Here is a 21,856-nt window from a genome sequence, read left to right on the forward strand (position 1 = left end):
TGGGAATTGAAGCTTCCCAGTAATCCAAAATGGACATGTAGCTTGACAGATACACTTTCACTGTTAGAAAAATAGAAGATTTGGGGCATGACCTTGATCTTGTTGATTTTATAGGAGCCAAATCCTGAAATGATCATTTTGCTTCTGATCAGGCAAAATATTCAGAAAATAGGTTCATTAGCACAAGATGGATGCTATTTTAGTAACAATAACTAAGATCATAGAGTGCTTGACAACTGTTGAATGTACTAAGGTATAGATCATTTCCTCCCTTATGTTCTTGTGGGTAGTCAGATCACTTTTTCTCTAGTCCATATCAACTCCTTCTGGTTAGAATCAGCTGTTCTTGGTGACCCTTCCCACTTTAAATACATCTCTAGTCTACCCCCTAGCAAAATGCACTTTAATTTTAAAATGTTACATCTTCGGCCTTGTGTGGTGGCACACATCTGTAATCCCAGGGATTTGAGAGGCTGAGGCAAGAGGATCACAAGTTTGAGACTAGCCTCAGTAAATCAGTGAGGTCCTAAGCAACTTAGTGAAACACTGTCTCAAAATGAAAAAAATAAAAAGGGCTAGCCATTTAATGGTAAAACAACCTGGTTAAATCTCCAATACCGAAAAAAAAAATTATATATATATTGTCTTCACAGTAAACCATCTTATTCACTTTTGTCTATCTTCTTTCCAACATCTGTGTTCCATTGTTTGAAACATCATAAGTGCTTCATATATGCTCATTTGAAGAAACTGAGAATTAAGTTTGGGGCAAGTCCAAGGCTACTAGTTATTAAGTACCTATGAGGACTCAAACCAAAGACTTTTGACATTCCATTCAGTGACAAGAGTATCATTTAAATGGGTACTGAGAAAGAGAAAGTGGCTCTGAAAGCCAGGTTTGGAACTATCATCTGAGTCTGAGTTGCTGTGAGTTTTTCTAGACCCCAGTGTTCTGATGACTAAAAGAACACCAATACCAGACAAGGCCATTCTGGACCATGAGCAAGACAAAAATAAGATCACTTCATAGTGATCTTAAGACAAAACTTGAACATTGCCTAAGCCACAAAAAATGACAAATATTCATGACTGAGGCTTTCTTTATCAATTATGGCTTTAGCTTCCATCTGATTTTGACTCCTAGATAAGATTTATTCAGATACTAATCAAAGAGTGGTTACCTCCAGACAGAAACCACTCGAGAGGAAAACCTTGTTTTTGTTCTTGAACAGTTTCCTGACTCAAGAATAGGAGCCCCTAGTAAATTGTAACACCTTCTTACTGAGTTGCCCCAGGGCTCCCTACCTATGCATTCCTCCTTCCTTCAAGAAGTAACAGTTTGAGGGCATTGATGCTCCTGTTTCAGTGGCCCTGCTGTGTGCGTATGTTGAGGTTTTAATTACAACTCTATAAGACTTCTGATCCTTGCTTGACAAACAACGAAATGAGGGTTTTAGAGATCTAATTTTTTTCCCAAGGCCACCATCAATAGGAAAAGCCAGCGATCACATTGCAAAGCTGGTCTAACTTTCCTGTACTCTCCACCGGCACTCCCTATCTGGTCCTCCTCTACTGCGCTACTTCTTTCTGCCCGCACTTGCCCAGCCGACGGGTATACTACAGTGAGCTGCAGCCCAAACGTGTCCCTCTGAAACAGATCTTCTGTGCGCTGCCATAAACACGATATTCGGACTTCGAAATGCTTGGCGTTGCAGAACAGTTGCGCGCGCCCACCAGCAGCACCTGGGCACCCGGGCTCCACAGGGCTTCACCTCCGGCCTGAAGGGGCGGGAACACGAGAGTGACATGACAGCAAGGCGCACCAATCCCCGCGGGGGCGCCGGCCGCAGAGCCCAATCGCAGGACAGCCGGGTCGTACTGTGACAACGCAGACAGCCGCCCGCCCGGCCTCCTCCGTGGGCCCCGAGGCTTCGCGGGCCGCAGCTGAGTCACTGCAAAGAGCGGGCCCGGCAGGTGGAGGACAGGCTTGTCAGAGCCAGGAAGAGCAGCTGCCGCCGGCGCCTCCGGGAGCTGGCTGAGAGCAAGTCCGCAGGCCCGAGGAGGAGCCGAGGGCAGCGCAGTGACTGTCGCGGGTGTCATTCTGGACGCAGGAAGTACGCTTGTCTTGGTTTGCTTTAAAATAGGGTTCGTGTTTCCCCGACAGGCGAATTTCATCCCCTGCGCGCCCCACTACAGCGCCGGCTGCGCAGCCCCGGCCCTCTCCCCACCACCCGGGCTGAGTGGCCCTCGCAGCCGCCAGTGCCCCAGCGCTGGGAGCTGCCCTAGAGCCCGAAGGCGCTGCGCCAGCGCGGGGCATCAGGAGTCTGACCCCGAAAATGCTGGGCCTCCTAGCCCGGCAGGCAGACTAATCGCGGGGTGAGTTACAGAAAGGAAAAAGAAAAAAACCCTTCCGATTAAAAGTTTTGCTTTTCAGACTCCTTCCCTGCCCATTAACACGCAGCAAAATGACAATAACAGTTGCGTAACTGCGGTATCCTAAGGAAACTCCTTTGTTTACCTTATGAAAACCAGCTGGTGAGATGCAGTCTGACCATTGACTCACCCACAGCGGGGAGAACTGGGTAAGATCATCACAAAGAATCTTCTCCAGGGCGGCTTGAGTGTTAAAACGTCCCACTCTTGAACACCGAAAAGAGTGATGATCCCCGCTGAGTACTCCCAAGTAAAAGTGATTCTCCTAGGAAGGGCTCACTGCTTTTCTGTTAGTTTGCTTGTGTGATATTTACTCCAAAATGTTTTCTAGCTTCCCCAACTTTGAAAAATTAGGCTCTGAGATAAGAATGCAATTGGTTTCCTCTCTCTTTTTTTTTCCTATTAGAATTCAGCCACCTACCCAAACAATATGAAGATTTCCTATGTTGAACCTGCCATTCTCCTTAACTCCTTTGCCCTGTCTTTGATCTCTCCACTGACGACACAATACCTGTATAGGAGAATATGGGAAGAAACAAGCAACTACAGCTTTGCCCTTGATAACAATATTTCTGAGTGTGACAAAAACAAAAGCAGCCCAATTTTTGCAGTCCAGAAGGTAAGACATTAAAATATCCCTAAAATGTAATTAAAGAGGGTATGACACTTATGCTTTGGCCTCTCAAGAATGACTATCAAAGTCCCAAATTGCAGACCAATAGCATTCACTGGGCTCTCATCTCATTTGACATTTCCCAACATCTGTAATCTGCCTTTTTTTTTTGTACTGGGGATTGAACTCAGGGCTCTCAACCACTGTGCTACATCTCCAACCCTATTTTGTATTTTATTTAGAGACAGGGTCTCACAGAGTTGCTTAGCACCTCAATGTTGTGAAGGCTGGCTTTGAATTTGGGATCCTCCTGTCTCAGCCTCCCCAGCCACTGGGATTACAGGCATGTGCCACGGTGCCCGGCTATAATCTGCCTTTTCTTCTTCTTCTTCTTCTTCTTTTTTTTTTTTTTTTTTTTTTTTGAGGGAGGGTGATATGGGGGGTCTTGCTTAGATGCCAAGGTTAACCCAGAGCTCACCATGTTCCTGCCTCAGCCTCCCAAGTAGCTGGGATTATAGGCATATGCCAGACTGGCAGTCTGCCTTTTCTTGAAACCTAGTTCTTGTGAGACGCTAGTTCTTGTTTCTCTTAGAAAATCCCAGCACAGTCTGAGATCTCTGCCCCCAAAAAAATAATTTAAAAAAATAGTCTGAAAATTTAGACCAAGGCCTGCTGGGATGAGCTACTCGGTGGACACAGTGAATAGAGGCGGGTGAAACATGGTATGTCTACCTCTCCCTTGTCCTCTTCCTCCCAGCTCCCTTCTACTGCACCTGCATGTCACAGTTTTTAGGGACTCCAGAAAGTGATCCAACATGTAAACTGGCCAGGGGTCTGTCATGGGGTAGAAGTGGAGCAGCACATGTCACTTGTCATCTGGTAGCATTAAGAAATCAGCCTTGACTCCCATATGTTGAAATGTGAGGACATCTAGAGTGAGGAGTGCTCACTTTTGCTCTCTGGACACTGAAAACATTCAGCTAGACGTTATGGGGCCTTCCCACCTCCCTTACTTTGTTTACAATAGGAGGTACTTTACCATCCTCCTGAGCCTTTCAACAGTTTTGGACAAAAGTCTACTGATGTCCAAATGCAAAAGAAGTGGCTGTCAGATGTGGAAATGCTTTCCTCTATAATGCCTCAAAAATAAACCATGCATATAAATTCAGAACTCTTCCTCTTGGGGATTTTTTGTGATGGCAAGAATGGCGCTGCCACTCACAGAAGAGTTTAAGGAAATGGAGTTGCCTCCCCTGGCTCTGAGAGTCTGCCTGTGAAAGGAGTCTGAGGTGAGGAAGTGGCAGAGAGCCCCAGAAGGGCCCAGGCCCACCCCCATGTCCCCCCAGGTGTCTGGTGGAAGCTAGCTGGGGCAAGGCCCAGGTGTTTGGCTCAGTCCCTGATTTTACTCATTTCCTTATTTCCATTTTCCTGAAACTGCTGAATTCTGGGCAGCTGTGCACACAGGAAGGTTCTGGCCTAGAGTAAGGTTGTAATGAGAGAAGGGCCAAGGGCCTCACTGAGCATTTTGTGTCCCTTCCAGGATGTCTCATTATACATCCTTCCCTTGAGCAAGAAGGCTCCATGGGATCATCATTCCTGTGTTTGGTTCTGTGTTTTCCTTCACCTGGCCCCTGGGAGCAGGCCCCCTTGTTCCTGTGGGAGGGCCCTGGGCAGAGGACCTGAATGTCTGCTGCACCTGCCCTCCTGGACTCAGGGAAGACTGGCCTTGGTCCAGCCATCTTGGTGGCCTCTGTGGCTAAGCAGGTAAAAAGTGCTAGTCCCCACCTCGAGCCTGGTCCAGCTGCTAAGAGCCCCCTAGAGCAGTGGTCTCATTTAGAAGATTTTGGCCCAACTTTCAAACTGATTTGTTTGTATTTATTTATTTAGTTCGTTAGTTTGAGGTCTGGGGTTTGAACTCGGGGGCACTCAACCACTGAGCCACATCCCCAGGCCTATTTTGTATTTTATTAAGAGACAGGGTCTCACTGAGTTGCTTAGCACCTCACTATTGCTGAGTCTGGCTTTGAACTAGCAATCCTCCTGCCTCAGCCTCCCAAGCTGCCTGAGATTACAGGTGTGCGCCACCATGCCCAGCTCATGTATTATTTTTAATTGGATTTATACTCAAGAGAACATACTATCTTGATCCCTTCTCTTAAAGATGGTACTCTTAGACCCCTGGTGCTTTTCCTCGGAGTGGGGAACTGAAAACCACCCACTCCCCGACTCTGCTATTCCCAGCTATGACCGAGACAGGAAGTGCTGGGAGACATGTCATTTACAAAGGAACATGTTTGTAAAGAAACCACCATCACCTTCAGCACTTCCTTTGGGTCCCTTTTCAGGATCCTATCCCTGCTGTGCTCAGAGAACACCATCTCCCTCTAAATCCAAGAGCAAATGTGTCCTGTTCTCTCAACTTCCATCTCTACCATCCAGCTCGTCTGGTCGGGCTCTGGTTACTCCAAGTTTAGGGCTTGGCAGACTGTTTTTAAAACTGAAAGGATAAGAGATGTCACAGCATGGGGTGAGTCCCTAATAAAATAAACAGATCAATCACTTTTTCAGCTCAAATTTTTCTTTTGTTTTCCTCCCAAAAAGATCAATTGTGTGTAAAAGGACATGAAAATTATGATAACAGACTCTTTACTGCTATGCCATATTCATTTATCCTTCCTACATAACCAGTATGCACCCGTGCCTAGGTATTAGCATGCAAGATACTATTATAAATTTCAGGGTGTAGATAGAATAAACCGAGCTCTCGCACTTTGCATTTGACATTTTGATAGTTTATATGAGTGAAAGTCTTATTTTTCAACTCATTTTGTATTAATACGTGCACATACATGTATATCTACAAACACACACTCATAGAAATAATATTATATTGCTCAAACCTATTTTTCAAATCTTAAAGTATTCTGAGCCCTCTAACTGGAAGGGACACCTATATATTTCTCTTCAGCAATGGGGTTAATCTCAGAAGGACCTTTAACAAAAAGTCAAGGCTGTGGCGGGGAACTTTGCCTAGGGAACAAAGAGAGAAGGAATTCGGGGCATATTTGTTGATTTTTGAAAATGACATGGAATATTTTCTATTCAACTGGAATTCACTTATACATTTTACTCTATGAAATTGTAACTTCTTTAACATAGATTTACTGCTTTCCTTCATTTATTCTTTTTTTATTTAAGAGAGAGAGAGAATTTTTTAATATTTATTTTTTAGTTTTCAGTGGACACAACATCTTTATTTTATTTTTATGTGGTGCTGAGGATCGAACCCAGAGCCCCGCGCATGCCAGGCAAGCACGTTACTGCTTAAGCCACATCCCCAGCCCTTCATTTATTCTTTCCTTAGGACATTGTCATTCTGTGCAGTCTTGGATAGAAAATAGCATTTTTTAAACTTCTCCTATCTACTCCTATGTGATATGTTAACTATCTTCCTCCAGAGTTTAAACACACGCATGCGTACACCCACATGCACAATTTTTTTCTTATGTTTCAATTATGATTTATGGTGGAATGTGTGCTTCGAGTTTGTCCTTGTTAAAATCTGTATTTTAAAATTCAGACAGATGAGGAAGTAGTCTGTGTACTAGACTGGGTTAGGAATGGTAATAAAAAGAGGAAGACAGAACCTGGGTGGTGGGATAGAAACGGGGAGGAGGAAACCAAAACTAGAACATCTGGTTTAGAAGCTGATTGTAAGGTAACTTTTACTTATTTATTTATTCAATAAATATTTACTTGATGGCACTGTATCTGTAAGAGATACAAAGATGTGCTCAGGATGTTTTATCCAGAAAAAGGAAATAGGTCAAATTGATTGAGCACTAACTGTGCTAGGGCCTTGTTTATTTTATTTTGTTTTTTAATTTATTTGTTCTAGTCAATTACACATGACAGCAGAATGTTCTTCAATTCATTGTACACAAATGGAGCACAAGTTTTCACTTCTCTGGTTGTAAGCCAAGTAGGGTCACATCACTCATGCAATCGTACATGCACCTACGTAATGATGTCAGTCTCATCCCAGCATCTTTCCTACCCCCATGCCCCCTCCCTTCCCCTCCTTATTTATTTTATATGTTTAGCATCTTATGTTTGTTTTAAATGTAACCCTACCAATAGCCTGTGAAGTAGAGACAACATTCATATCTGTCAGATGAAGAAGCTATGGAGATAAATAATTTGGTCAGATCCCGCACACCTAGCAGCTTACAAAGTCCTTATTACATGACCATTCATTCATTATCTACTGAGTACCTGCCCACCTGCCCTGTCCTTGGAGCTGGTGGTACTGTGGTGAAGAAGACTCAGTTCCTGTCCTCCTTTAGGTTATTCTTCTTGTAGGGGAGGAGACATCTGATAATTTTGTAATTCATTAATCATTTAGGCTATTTTCTGCATAGCACATAAATAAATCTTTTATTTTTAATGAGCTTAATATTGCTCATTATAAAAATGGCACATACTCTACATTTTAAATTTGGAAAATACAGATAAGTGGCAAATAGAAAGTGTTTTTATATCTCCCCAAATTATTTCCATCAAATGACTAGTATGTCAGTCATCACAACTCCCAGTCTCAGTGTGTATGTACTCATCCATTGTCACCATTTTGGTCATTGGAGGTTGAGTTTATGGCTAGCTATCATCTTTAGTTAATGTAAGTCCCCTTTATGGGATTTACCTTTTTAGGTTTTTTTTTAATATAGTAAATAAAAGAATAAGTTTCTCACTAATCTATTTGTGGAAATAGAAGTCAAAAGGGTAACAGAGCTCTTCCTAAATAAAGGCCTGTCAAATATGGTATCCATATGAGTTATTCACTCTCCTTTAGTGGGGACAGGAAGACCTATCACAGGAAAGGGTGTCATTCTTGCTTTGGAATAGTAGCCATGATCTCCCAGTGTGAACTCTTCATAGAAGGAAGAAAACTCATACTATGGCTAACATCAGAGGCCTAGTAGTGTATAGGTCTTTCTTGCAAGAGACACACACCAGTACACACATTTTTCTTTTCATGGATTCAGGTGGCCACTTGAATATCATGACTGAGTATGAATGCTTATGTCACCTTTTGACACCTGCTTTGTGAACTGATGAAGATTTAAGCTGTGTCAGATCCCCACCATGGACCAGATTCCCCACCCATGACTGACCGGCAATGTCAAGAAAAATATGCATCATGATATTTTTATGCACATTGTATAAATCCACTGTCTTCTTTTTCTTTTCAGGAAGTTCAGGAAAAAGTGTCTTTATTTAGCCTACAGATGGAGATAAGTGGTTTAATTCCTGGCCTGTTGTCTACGTTCATTCTTCTATCTAGTAGTGATCGCTATGGGCGAAAATTCCCTATGATTTTATCTTCCGTTGGTGCTCTTGCAACCAGCATTTGGATCTATTTGCTGTCCTACTTTGCCTTTCCATTCCAGCTTTTGATTGCATCTACCTTCATTGGTGCATTTTGTGGCAATTATACAACATTTTATGGAGCTTGCTTTGCCTATATAGTTGATCAGTGTAAAGAATCCAAACAAAAAACAATTCGAATAGCTATAATTGATTTTATGCTTGGACTCGTTACTGGACTAACAGGACTGTCATCTGGCTATTTTATTAGAGAACTAGGTTTTGTATGGTCATTTTTAATTATTGCTATAGTTCTTACTGTTAACTTGACATATATTTTATTTTTACTTGATAATCCAATGAAAGAGTCTTCAACTCAGAATGTTACCATATCATGTAGTGAAGGCTTTAAAGACCTATTTTACCGAACTTACATACTTTTTAAAAATGCTTCTGGTAAGCAACGGCTTTTGCTCTGTTTGTTACTTTTTACAATGATCACTTTTTTCTTCGTAATAAGTGGCATTTCCCCAGTTTTTATTCTTTATGAATTGGGTCCCCCACTCTGCTGGAATGAAATTTTTATAGGTTATGGATCAGCTTTGAGTAGTATCTCCTTTTTGAGTAGCTTCCTAGGAATTTGGCTTTTTTCTTATTGCATGGAAGATATTCATATGGCCGTCATTGGAATTTTTACCACCATAGCAGGAATGGCCACAGCTGCTTTTGCTAGAACTACACTGATGATGTTTTTAGGTGAGTTACAAATGCAGCCTTGGAACTGTGTATTTGATTTTATATGAAATGAATTAAGTCTGATGGGACAGAACCTTTAATATAAAGCTCTCTATTCAACCCATTCCAGTTGTCTTAAAGTTAAAAAGCTAGTTTGCCAGAAGCAAATAAGATGAGAGCAAAATCTACTGGGGGTAGTGGGGAGTATTCCCTGAATTGACCACAATTTTCCAAATTTACATGTCTGCCAAAAAAATGTTTTGGGAGATATTCTTTATATGAATGAGTTCTTCAATATAGCTTTCACCAATAGCCAGTTTACCAAAGTGAACATTTTTTAAAATGCTGCTAAGAAGGCTATTTCCCATAAAAATATTTAGAACAATTATATAAAGTGTATCTAATTGATTTATAAGAAAATTCATATTTGTTGAATATATTCAAGAAGAAATTCTTTTCCCCCCAAGTATTCTGACATTTGTTTTATGCTATTTTAAAAAATATTCTGATGTGCTCCACCGAATTAATTTTACCATCCAATAATACATTGCAACTAGAATAGAAATTACTGTTGTAAACTTTATACAAAATCAGAAATCACAAATTTTGCTTCCAAAGAGATGAAGGAGGCAAGAAGTACTTGGGGTTTGCTCTGAGGGTCCTATCTCCCTCAATACCAAAAGAATAGCTTCGCATCCTTCAAAAGGAAAGTGTTTTAGGGGAAGTTTTTGCAAATTGACCTACTGGTCATTTCATGAATTGACTTGTGATGAATTGCTATTCAGCACACTGAACTGCTTGCTTAATTACATGCCTCAAAACTATTTTTATAGGGTTTAGGTGAGATCCTGCATTGGAAAGGGCTATGGGAACTGGGAAGCATCACTTTGAGAAAGGCTAAATTTAGTCTTTTTTACAAATGAAGTGTTTACCTCCTACTTCCTAGTATAGAAGTAGTGTGACCAAAGAGAAATGGCCTTAACTTCCACCAACAGCCCTAGGTGACCTTCAGCAAGTTACTTAACTCCTCTGAGCTCTCATTTTCTCATTTGCAAAATGCGCATGATAATGCCTCATTCAGAGGAATATAATGAATATGAGGTAACTACAAAACACTTCACACAATGCCTACTATTCAATAAATGCCAGTTTTCCTCTGTCTCACTAAGAACTGCCAAGGCCATGTAAGTTGATATATAAGAAAACACTTTGAAAACCTTAAAGCAATCTGCAAATATATCATGACATATTTTAAAAGGCTATTGATGGTTAAGGATCATAATTTAAGAACAGAGGCCATTTGTATTTATGAAGTTATTTAGACACAAAGACGAGCTTGCAAGATGATAAGGAGCCAGTTTACCAATAAATGAATCTGTGCAGTAAAGGAATGCTAACTAACACTGTGTTAAGTCTGAAAAAGGACAACAAACAAACAGACAAAAACTAGCTGTCACAACTTGCTAAACAAGAAGTGTATAAGAAGAAGCTGCTCAGCCTCCATTGGTAGATTATAGATCTGGACCTAAAACTTACATGTTTAGACTGAGAATGTTTCCCATGTACAGTTACCAAAAGTGTTCTAATCCAGTCATTTCTCTCATAGTCCGGGTGCCATTCCTTTTCACTATTATGCCACTCTCTGCCCTGCGATCCATGTTGTCAAAAGTAGTCCGTCCTACTGAACAAGGTGAGTTTAAGTCATTTAAAGAATGTAATGAATGTATCAACAGAATGTATGATAGAATTTGATGCATTGATAACCATTTTCTGCCCAGATCTTTTGAATTAAGTGGTAAGCTATGTCAGGAAGAGGTTTACACTCAGGTAAAAGAGCCCCTTCCTAGGGCCCTTGTTTTAGAAAGCGGCTCTGGCCTTTCCTCTGGCTGTGCCCTAACCCAAGAGGAGACCTAAGGGTTAAGTGGATATGTCCACTGAGAGTCCAAAACACCTCTGCTTTTTCTATACTGTATTCTGGCTACCTGAGTCTCCATAATTTCTATCCATACAACTCTGAGCTTATGCCCAGTGAGTGTCTGCCTGATCCTCTTCCATGGATATACCTCCACGTGCTCTCCTCTAGACCAGAGAATCCAAGGGTGTCTCTTCATAGGAAGGTCTGACCAAAACTTGGAATCATAGATCAAGCATGTTGACACCCATGTGCAGTTAACCCTTTCTAAGCAAGATGGATCAAGGAGTAGAACAGAATGGGGGTGGGCTGCAGGCTGGGGACAGAGGGCCAAGGGCCAACTCTACCATGCTGTCTTGTTCCTACATGGAATTCTAAAAAGGTCTAAGAATTCTGCGTTTGTGCCAGGCCTTCCAGATCATTACAGAGATATGTTTTCCACAGTAGAGAAACACGATATATTTTTTAATTAATGGTTCTTTAGCCAGATTGGTAACTTAAATACAGATATTGTCTCTCAATATCTGAGGGAGATTGATTCCAGGACCCCTTACAAACACCAAAATCCACAGATGCTCAAGTCCCTTAAGTAATACTATATATTATATGCACATAACCTGCACATGTCCTCCTGTGTACTTTAAATCATCTCTAGATGGCTTACAATACATAACACAATGTAAATACTATGTAAATAGTAGTTATACTACATTGCTCACGAAATAATGACAATAAAATGATTTTTTTACATGTTTAGTAGAAAAATAACCATCAAATGCCTAACTATATTTTTTTATGTATGATGGGTTGAATCTTTGGATGTGGAAGCTGTGGATATAGAGGGCTGGCTGTACTTAGACTATATATGTAGACTTCAAATTATATTCTTACTTGGGACCCAAATCAGAGTCCTACAGCAAACATGATCCCACTCAACTAGTTCAAATCAGAGACTTCCAGGAATGATGGTATAGGCACTGTGGAGGTCCCCAGAGAGGTGCCCAAAATAGGGAAGAAAGAGAGAAAACACACTATAGCCTTGTTCTCCTCCTTCATACCTTTGACATAGCACAATAGGAAATTGGACCAAGAAGGATGTCCTAGTCATGTCATATGAGGGTCAGCCTCCCAAGTGTAGATCAGGGAACAGGGGCCCAATGGTTGAAAGGGCAGACAGAGAATAACCAGCACAGAAAGAAGACAAGAGTTAAATTTATAATTATAACTAGTAGATATTAGCATATGGGGTTGTCCTCCTGTTCTTCTGTATCATATGAATATTATTAGACATAGGTACTTTCTTTTGTATCATATCAGTCTGGTTCTTATTTGATTATTTATGGAAAATTCCTAAGTGTGCTTTTGTATTTATGCCAGTTTAGTCAACACCAAGGAAAGCTGCATAATTCAATAACTTGAAAATATATTTCTTGATTCTTTTCCACTCATAAGCTGAAGCTGTATAGTCAAACAGCTGTTTATAGACCACGTGATGATGGTTACCTTGAGAACCACTTAGGAATATAAAAATTGTTATTATACTATGTAAAAATCTACCTGCTTCCTTGGACTATGCATTGGTTTCTTAGATATGACACTAAAAGCACAACAAAAGAAGAATATAAGTACTTTAGACTTCAATAAAGACTTCATTCAAAATCTCTGTGCTTCAAAGAATACTATGAAGGAAATGAAAAGGCAGGCACAGAGAAGATTTGCAAATCTATGTCTGATAAGGAACTTGTATTCAGCGAAGGTAAGAATGCTTGAAACTCTATAACAAAAAGACAAACAATGCAATTAAAAATGGATATAGGATCTGAGTGGACATTTCTCCAAAGAAGATAGGTCAATAAGCAAATGAAAAAAAGTAGGATATCACTAACCATCAAAGAAATGCAAATCAAACCCACAATAAGGCACACTTGGATAGCCAAAGTAAAAAAGATCATAACAAGTATGAGTGAGGAAGTTGAGAAAGTGGAACCTTCATCCACTGCTACTGGGTATATAAATTGGTACAGCCACTTTTGCAAAGCAGTTTGGTAGTTCCTCAGAAAGTTAGTTACCTTATGACCCAGCAACACCACCCCCATGTATCTACCAAGAGAAATGAAAACACATGTCCAAACAAAATAGAAGTATTATTCATGATAGCCAAATAGTGGACACAATGCAAATGGATATAGTATATCTGCCAATAAAAAGAATTAATGTTCTGAAACATACTATAATGTCATGAGTGAACTATGAAATCATTATGCTAAATGAAAGAAGCTAGTCACAAAAGGCCACACATTATTGTACAAATATGACTCAGTTTACATGAAATATCCAGAATGGGCGAATTTATAGAGACACAGAAATTAGATTGAGGCTTGCCAGGAGCTGGGGAGAAGGGAAGTAATTGCTATTGGGCATAGATTTTCTTTTTGGGGTGATGAAAATATTCCACATGTCGAAAATAGTAATGGTCTCACAACTCTGTGAATATACTAAATAATATATTAAATATATAGTACTAAATACTGAATTTTGTACTTTAAAAGAGTGATCTTTATGGTGTATCAATTATATTTCAGTAAAGCTGTTAAGAAAAAATGTTTACATGCTTTGACTTAAAGATAAAATGAACTTGTCAAAATGTATGTTTTTGTTCATATTTGATAGAGTTTATAAAGGCTTTTTAAAAATCATCTCATTATTAACTATAATAACATTGAAAGATGCTTAGTTTGCATTTGGGCATTTCTTATTCAAAATTGCAATAACTTTGTGAATTATGACTCCATTATGCTAGGATAGTGTAATTACACTTTTCCTTACTATAAATTAATAAGTACTTTGGACAGTGTTAAAATTTCTATAACTAAATGTACTCGTATCTCTTGTTATTTTTTTAAAATAGCCATTTTGTGAAAATATTATGTATTTTATAATAATCAGAGGAAGGGGAAATACTGAGAGGCTTTCAGATGCCCTCACTCTCTCTTATATTAAATGAGAAAGGGGAGGAGCAGAGGTGGAGCTCAGTGGTTCAGCATGTGCTTAGTCTGTAAGAGGCTCTGGGTTCAATCTCCAGCACCAAAAAAACAAAGACGACAACAAAAAGAAGGTGAAAAAAATGGGGTAATTATTTTAAGCTCTCTGTGCTAGGTGGGCACCATCACACACACCTGTAACTTCAGTGACTCTGGAGGCTGAGGCAGGAGGATCTTAAGTTCAAAGTCAGCCTCAGCAACTTAGGGAGGCCCTCAGCAACTTAGTGAGACCCTATCTCAAAATTAAAAAAAAAAAAAAAATGTAAAAAGGGCTGGGAACTTAGCTCAATGGTAAAGTACCTCTGGGCTCAATCCCAGTTAGGAAAAAAAAAAATCTTTGTGTGCTGTACAGATGTGAAATTCATACTTCAAGCCATCTTGGACTAGCTATTTTGCCTTTGTATCACTCATGAATTCCTGTGATTATAAGATTATAAATTGAAACACAATAAGATAGGCTTGACCTTTTGAGTTCTGTTGGATTAAAAAAAAAAAAAAACTTAGAATGTAAACTCCAGTGTCCTTACTGAATCCTACTGATCTCTGCGACTACTAAACAAGTTGAACTGCTCAGAGACATTCAGCAACAAGCTAGAGCTACTTCATAATAGTATGTGTATCAGACAGATAGTGCCCTGTCTGACCTGCTTCCCATGAAGAATGGATTAACGCCCTTATATAACAGAACTAGCACTGAGCAGTCTGCATTCCAGAGCACAGCATTATTCTTGGCTATAGCAAGAGATCACAAATAAAGAAAATAATATTGTAGTTGGGCAAGTAGGAGAACTCCTTTCCAATTAAACTGACTTAGCATATTATCATAAATCCTGGAGGCAATAAATCTTTATGCTACTTGATGACTGATAATTGGAGTCCTGAATTAAGCTTTTATTCATTTACTAAACAAATATTTATTAAATATCTACCATCACCAGGAACAACTGGGCCTTGGGGACATAGGAGCAACCAAGAAATGCACTTTGCATTGACAGAGCTTTCATTATAGCCAAAAGAAGATATATAAATGACTACATATTATTTTGTCGAGATAGATTTATGTTCTATAAGAGCATATCCTATTGTTTAATGAAGAACTTGAAGAATGTATTAGCATGTGTCTAACAGAATGGAAAGGTTTAAATAGAAAATCAGTATATAGTCTAAAAGACCCTAGGGATAATTAGATGATAAAGTCTACAGAAAGCAGAAACCACATAGGAACATAGACTGAGCATATGTAAAAGGAAGTCATGTCTGTCTGACATGCTCACAAAATTTACTACCTAGTGATGCCAAGTATTACAAAGAAAGAAAGCACATCAAGACAACTAGCCTATCTTTGGAGGTTTAACTCTTCACTCAGTATAGTCTTGGATTCTAACTATGGTAAAAGTTGGTTGAATCATGTGCATTTCTCTCAGATTATGAGCTTGGACTGCCCACGCACATATCTTATGAACACGTCTACCTACAGTGGAACTCAGCTACTTTGTCTTCAACATCTTTCACACTGACTCCTAGGAGAGATGTTTGTCTGAACTTTTTCGTCTGCGAAATGGGTTACTGACTTCTCAGGAATTTTGAAGGAACAGATTTCATTCACCATCAGTGTCTCCCTGTTTGCAGTTTTCAATGAATAACAATTTTTCTTCATCAGCTTTTCTTTCTTGTTTTGTAATCCGGTCTTTTCTGCCCCCTCTCCCACACCCCTGTACCCCACACAGGTACCCTGTTTGCTTGTATCGCGTTCTTAGAAACACTTGGTGGAGTCACTGCAGTTTCTGCTTTTAATGGAATTTATTCAGCCACAGTTGCTTGGTACCCTGGCTTCACTTTCCTGCTGTCTGCTGGCCTGTTGTTCATTCCAGTGATCAGTCTATGGTATGTGATTATTTCTAATCATTTTATCAAAGGGCATCTGAATTAAGCGGTAAAGTGCCCCTAGGTTTAATCCCTAGCATCAAATAAATGAATAAACAATTTATTAATTTAGCCCCTAAGAATAGATATGTATATTTAATATAAGAATTTCCCTCAGTGGTCAAAGATTGCTGTCTTAAGATTGACTTTAATATGGATTCTTGAATAAGTGAGAAAAGGAGAGAGAATTGAGCTAAATATTGAGAGCTCTTTCCTGAGCTTGTTTAGTGACTCCCTTTTAAATTGTAAACATTCAAAAATAAATAAATAAAATGTAAACATTCAAATAATACAAAGCACAAAATTCTGTTCATAAATAATACATATTAGAGCTGTGGTTGTGGCTCAGTGGCAGACACTTGCCTAGCACATGTGAGACGCTGGGTTCGATCCTCAGCATCACATATAAACAAATAAATAAATGTCCATCAACAACTAAAAATATGTATATATTTTTAAAATATTTTTAGTTGTAGATAGACACAATACCTGTATTTAATTAATCTATTTATTTATTTATTTATTTATTTATTTATAAGTGGTGCTGAAATCAAACCCAGTGTCTCACATGTGCTATGCAAGCACTCTGCCACTGAGCCACAACCCCAGCCCTAAAAATATTTTTAAAGACACTAATTCTAAAAAAAAAAAAAAAAAAAAAGCACACAAATTAAAGAGATCAGAGACATAAACATAAAAGAAATACTTATTTCTTCCTGTTTCTCAATTAACAAAAAAATGTTAGCCAACCAGATAAGTGGTCACAAAATCACCCAAGTAAATATATATATATATATATATATATATATATATATATATATATATATGGCCAAAGCAGTGATCTAAAAGGGCATTAACCTGCCTCTGCAGAGCTTTGTCCATTTCACATGGCTGCATAGCATGGTGACAGGAATCAAGGGACAGGGGTCACAAGAAGCCAGGCCTTCTCTGCTTCTCCTAAGCACTTTGGGGTCAGGCTGTGAGTAAGGGAGAAAGAAACCTCCAAGCAGTAGCCTTAGGCATTCTGCCAGGACTGAGAACTCCATGAAGGCTGGCCCACGTTTTCATAGTAGGCACTTGATAGATACTGTCTCAGCTGAATTCTGCTACCTAGATCTGTATCAGATGGGATATAGTAGGATTAGAAGTTCCTCTAACTCTAACAAAAAGTATATTTACTAAGTGTCTTTAAGAGACCATTCAACTATTGAATTATCAAAATTATAAATTCATGCCGTGTCATCAAGCACATGATGAGACAGTCCATCTTATAGGTTGTTGGTAGTTGCATGATTCAGCTCTAGCACAAGGCAATTCAGAATGGGTATCCAAAGACGTGAAAAAAGTTCACAGTGATTTGTCCAGTGATTTCTTTCTTCACATATATATAGCTATTTTGTTAGAAATGGATGGGTAAAAGGTAGTAATCCTATTAATAATGCTTTTAATAATGAGGTAAGTGTAGATGGGCGTCTGAGTCTTTTTTTACCCTATACTCTCAATATTTTCGAAATCAAAATTACATGTTGTTTTAATTATTTCCAAATGTCCCAATGCCTAGATTCAATTCCAACTTTTGAACAGGAACTTCAGTAATAGCTTTATTAAGTATTTATTAAGTAAGTATTTTATGGGGACTCTACCAAGGAGACAGCAGGACTGATGAGCTATTTTAGCAATCCAGAAGAAAAAAACTCATGCAAATTTTTAAATTTCTGAACACAGTGCTTAATGAGTTCATTGGATTCAAAATGCCAATCCTGCTATGCACAATTCCATAATTTATTAGAAGCCCTGTAACCATGGAAAAGAAGGACTAGATTGCTTATTCATGCATTGCTTCAATATGCACTTCACAAGGCCTGTTTGCTTTTGTAGGGCTGTCAAATGCATAAACTGGAGGGAGGAGAGCAACGCACTTCTTGTACAGGAAGAGTCCAGTGATGACACTTCAGACAGATGACTGTGTACAGTGATACACCCATCATATACTGAGACTCCTGAAGAATACAGACTAACTGCACGATCAGTGCTTCATTAATAGTCAATATTACATATCCTTCCTTTCTCATAAACCCGACAATCGGAGAAACAGCACCTGGCTTTCGCTTTGAGCACTTTGTGCCCACCATGCACTCTATTTCCAACACAAGGAAGAACAATCTTCAAAACACTTTGCACTTTTGGACTTACAAAGAAACCACAACTAAAAAGTGGAAGGAGGGATTAAGAAACTGACATGGTCAAAAGCAATAATTTCGCTGACATACTCTAGTCTCTCATGCTGAAACCCAAGGAGAAGATTTTTACCTCAGTTTCTTCACTGGCAAAACAGGTTTCTGACCTGTCTCAGGGATTTTGAAGGTACAATGAAAAATTATATTGAGTAACTCAATGATATGAAAATAATGGTGTAAATTACAAATATTTATCATTTTGTCTATTCCTGAGTATTGCTTTGTTTCATGGAGCCCATCAAGGTACAAGCAATAGACAAAGCCTTTAATAGTACAAGATTTTTAAAAGAGAAGCACTTTAAAGCATAATCATGTCACACAGGGGTCACTGGGGAAACATAAGACTATAGATAAAACTGTCCTAAATAAATTTAAAATCTGAGTAAACTGCTCATTGTGGACAAAAACCCCCTAATTATATTCATTCCTTAAGTCAGTAGAAGGACACTCATATTCCATAAACCCTGGCTGAGAATTCACTTCTAACCTTTCTTACCCACTTCTTGTTCATCCTCCCCCACTGCACTGAGAAAGGCATTCTAAAATGGGTTTTGCACTCTACAAATCAGAATTCTTCAGTAGCTGTCTGGAAAATGACCAAACAAGTAAACTACCACAATTTGACCCCTCTCTATTTCATAGTGAAATGTTCATTCTGGGCTCTACCATAGTCCAGGAAACACCATGCTCTCTCAAAACTCCATGGTTTGTGGGTACTTTTTGGCAGGGGTGGGGGGAGGGGATACTAAGGATTGGACCCAGCGGCACTTAACCACTGAGGCACATCCCCAGTCCTTTTATTTTTTATTTTGAGACAAATTCTAATTTGCTTAGGACTTTGCCAAGTTACTGAGGCAAACTTCAAAACTGCCTTAGCCTCTCAAGTTGCTGGGATTACAAGTAGGCACCTTAATGCCTGGCTCCATAGGTTTTGTTTTTGTTTTTTGGCTTTTTGGTACTAGGATCTGAACCCAGGGGAACTGTACCACTGAGCTATATCCCCAGCTTTTTTATTTTATTTTTTTGTGGTGCTGGGGATTGAACTCAGGGCCTTGTGCATGCGAGAGCTTTTTAATTTTTTAAGACAGGGCCTCACTAAATTGCTGAGGCTGACCTTGAGGCTTTGATACTTCTGTCTCAGCCTCCCAAGTCACTGGAATTACAGGCATGTACCACTGGCACTGGTGCCCCCATGTCTTTTTACAGTTTTATTTGCCCTTCCTCCCACCTAACATTAAAACTTCTGTCTTAGCAACAATATTGCTTCCTTTCAGTGTTCTTGATATTTGGCAATAATCTCCAAGTCCCTGCAGGACTCCCATGCCTTTTGTATATACAGTACCTCCATCCTAGTGTTTTCTACTGTCTTATAATTCTTCCTCCTATTGGACAATCATCTCCTTGAGGACCAGAACACTCTGATTACTTACAGTAATAATGCTTAATAAATTTGTGGGGCCAAACTAAATGACTATAAAATTTTATTTGTATTTGTAAAAATCATTTAAAACTATATATTTAATGTGATGTGAGGATAAGCACTGATATCATGCCATAGTTATTAAACCAACCTTGCAAAAAATTGCAATATATTCTAGGGTAGTTGATTTATACTATTTTCATAGGTACTTCAATAACTTCAATTTTCTAAGTTGTCATTATAAAAACACAAATGTATTGAAGTGCCATTAGTTGGTCAACTTCTTGTAATCTCCTAAAAGCAAATACAGTCTTCTGTTTGATAGTACTGGTGAGGAAATGTTTTTTGTTTTTAACTGTAAGGTAGTCAATGATTGCTTGACCAGCAAATGGTACTTGTGATTTAATATACTAGAAATTCTAATTTCCAAGGCCATTCCTTTTAGGTTTAGCTAATGTCTTCCAGGCTGAGGACCCATGTAATAATTGAATGATTCTCAGATTGATTGATTTTTGTTTTTCATCCTGTTCAATACTCTTTTCAAACCAAAATAAAAAGTAGATTGTGGTTTACCAAGTGCTTTCTCTATACTTTAGTATCTTGGTAACCCTGTAAAATAGATCTTCATTTTCTTCATTTTACAGATGAAGTCAAGGCTCAGGGAGATTTGGCTTGGATGGTCATTTAGCTAACCATACTGCAGTATTACTGTACACGAATGGACTGGACACTACTGAGGTTCTCCATAGTTAGGGTGTGCACAGAAAAGATTATAATGCAAAAACAAGGGACTGTACCATGTACAGTATGAAGTGCCCAAAACACATGAAAACACATCAGTACTCCCAGTATTCAGCTAAACAGCTTACAATTATTGCTTTTTTGAGGTTAGGCAAAATGGTCGATAAAGTACCTTCTAGCTCAGTGTTCATGATTTTACATATTTCATCTGAACTGAAGAGAGCACAGATTGGTATTAATATAGTTAAGGATTAATAGGTAATATCCCAGTTGAGCAAACATTCTTGGGTATTTTGAGGGACTGAATTGAAGTATCTCAGGGCAAAAATAGAGCAGGAATGAGCATACCCATCTCTAAAGTGTCTACTCTAAGAGATAATTACTAAATGTGATGCTAAAGAGATCGAGGAAAATATTCAAGACAGAAGCAAACCAAAACAGCTATCATCTAATCTCTATAATGTAACCCGATTGTCTAAAAAAAGAATATTAAGGAATAATTAGTCTTTATGGAGTACAGATAAAAGGAAACCGGAGATGCTGGAATGTGTACTGTATCACTAAATAACTGCTATATCACTAAGTCATCTCCCGATTACTCATTCAATATCCACAAATCTGCCAAATATTTAAGGAACAAATAAATCAATTCTACACAAAATTTTCCAGAAAGTAGAAGCAGGAAGTGCTTCCCAACCCAGTATATGAGGTCATTATTATTCTGATGCAAAATCAGACAAAGAAACTATAAGAAAACTAGAGAGTAATATCCCTCTTGAACATAACAAATTCACAATGAAACATTAATAACAGAACTATGGGGTTTAAGCAGACAACTCAATCTAGTTCAACATTTGAAAATGTCATATTGTAATACGTGGTATTAATAGGGGGAAAAAACCCACATGATCGTATACAAGTATATAGAAAATATTGAACAAAATTCAAAGTCCACTCATGATAAAAATTCTCAAGAAACTAGGAATCAAGCTGATAAAAGGCATCAAAAAATATTTAAAGCAAATAATAATTTATGATAAAACAGTGGCTGCTTCCCCCCAAGACTGGGAATACAGCAAGGAAATTCAATCTCATGACTCCAATTTAGCACAATCCTAGAAATCCCAGTAATAAAACAAGAGAACAAAATAAATGGCAAGTAAATTGGGAAGGAAAAAGTAAAATTGTTATCTGCATATAATAGAAAGTTCTAAAGAATCAATTTTAAATTTAAAAAGAAATCACTATAATTAATAAGTTAATTTAGAAAAGTCATAGAATATAAAGCCATTATACAAAAAAAATCTTATATTTCAATATGCTACCAACAAATGACTGAAAAAAATTAATAAAGCAAACCATTTAACAACAGCATCAAAAACAAAATCAGAATAAATTTAATAAAACAGGTACAAGACCTGTACTGAAAACTAT

General features: G+C 38.6%; 1 protein-coding gene across 3 annotated transcripts; it reads left to right on the forward strand.

Moving 5' to 3' along the window:
* The first annotated feature begins 1,892 nt into the window (after nt 1-1,892).
* On the forward strand, nt 1,893-20,253 carry Slc46a3 (solute carrier family 46 member 3). 3 transcript variants are annotated; one of them, XM_027928936.2, is made up of 7 exons: nt 1,893-2,114; nt 2,533-2,582; nt 2,840-3,052; nt 8,299-9,169; nt 10,755-10,838; nt 15,829-15,985; nt 17,903-20,253. In XM_027928936.2, exons 3-7 carry the CDS (start codon nt 2,864-2,866, stop codon nt 17,985-17,987), a joined length of 1,386 nt encoding a protein of 461 aa, XP_027784737.1. In that variant the 5' UTR covers nt 1,893-2,114; nt 2,533-2,582; nt 2,840-2,863; the 3' UTR covers nt 17,988-20,253. The 3 variants fall into 3 exon arrangements, with proteins under 3 accessions (XP_027784737.1, XP_027784736.1, XP_027784738.2); XM_027928935.2 differs by lacking the exon at nt 2,533-2,582; XM_027928937.2 differs by lacking the exons at nt 1,893-2,114; nt 2,533-2,582 and adding an exon at nt 4,587-4,810 and having other exon boundaries at nt 2,973-3,052.
* The last annotated feature ends 1,603 nt before the right edge of the window (nt 20,254-21,856 follow it).

The sequence above is a fragment of the Marmota flaviventris genome, chromosome 4, assembly GCF_047511675.1.
Source record: "Marmota flaviventris isolate mMarFla1 chromosome 4, mMarFla1.hap1, whole genome shotgun sequence".
In the NCBI taxonomy this organism is placed as follows: domain Eukaryota; kingdom Metazoa; phylum Chordata; class Mammalia; order Rodentia; family Sciuridae; genus Marmota; species Marmota flaviventris.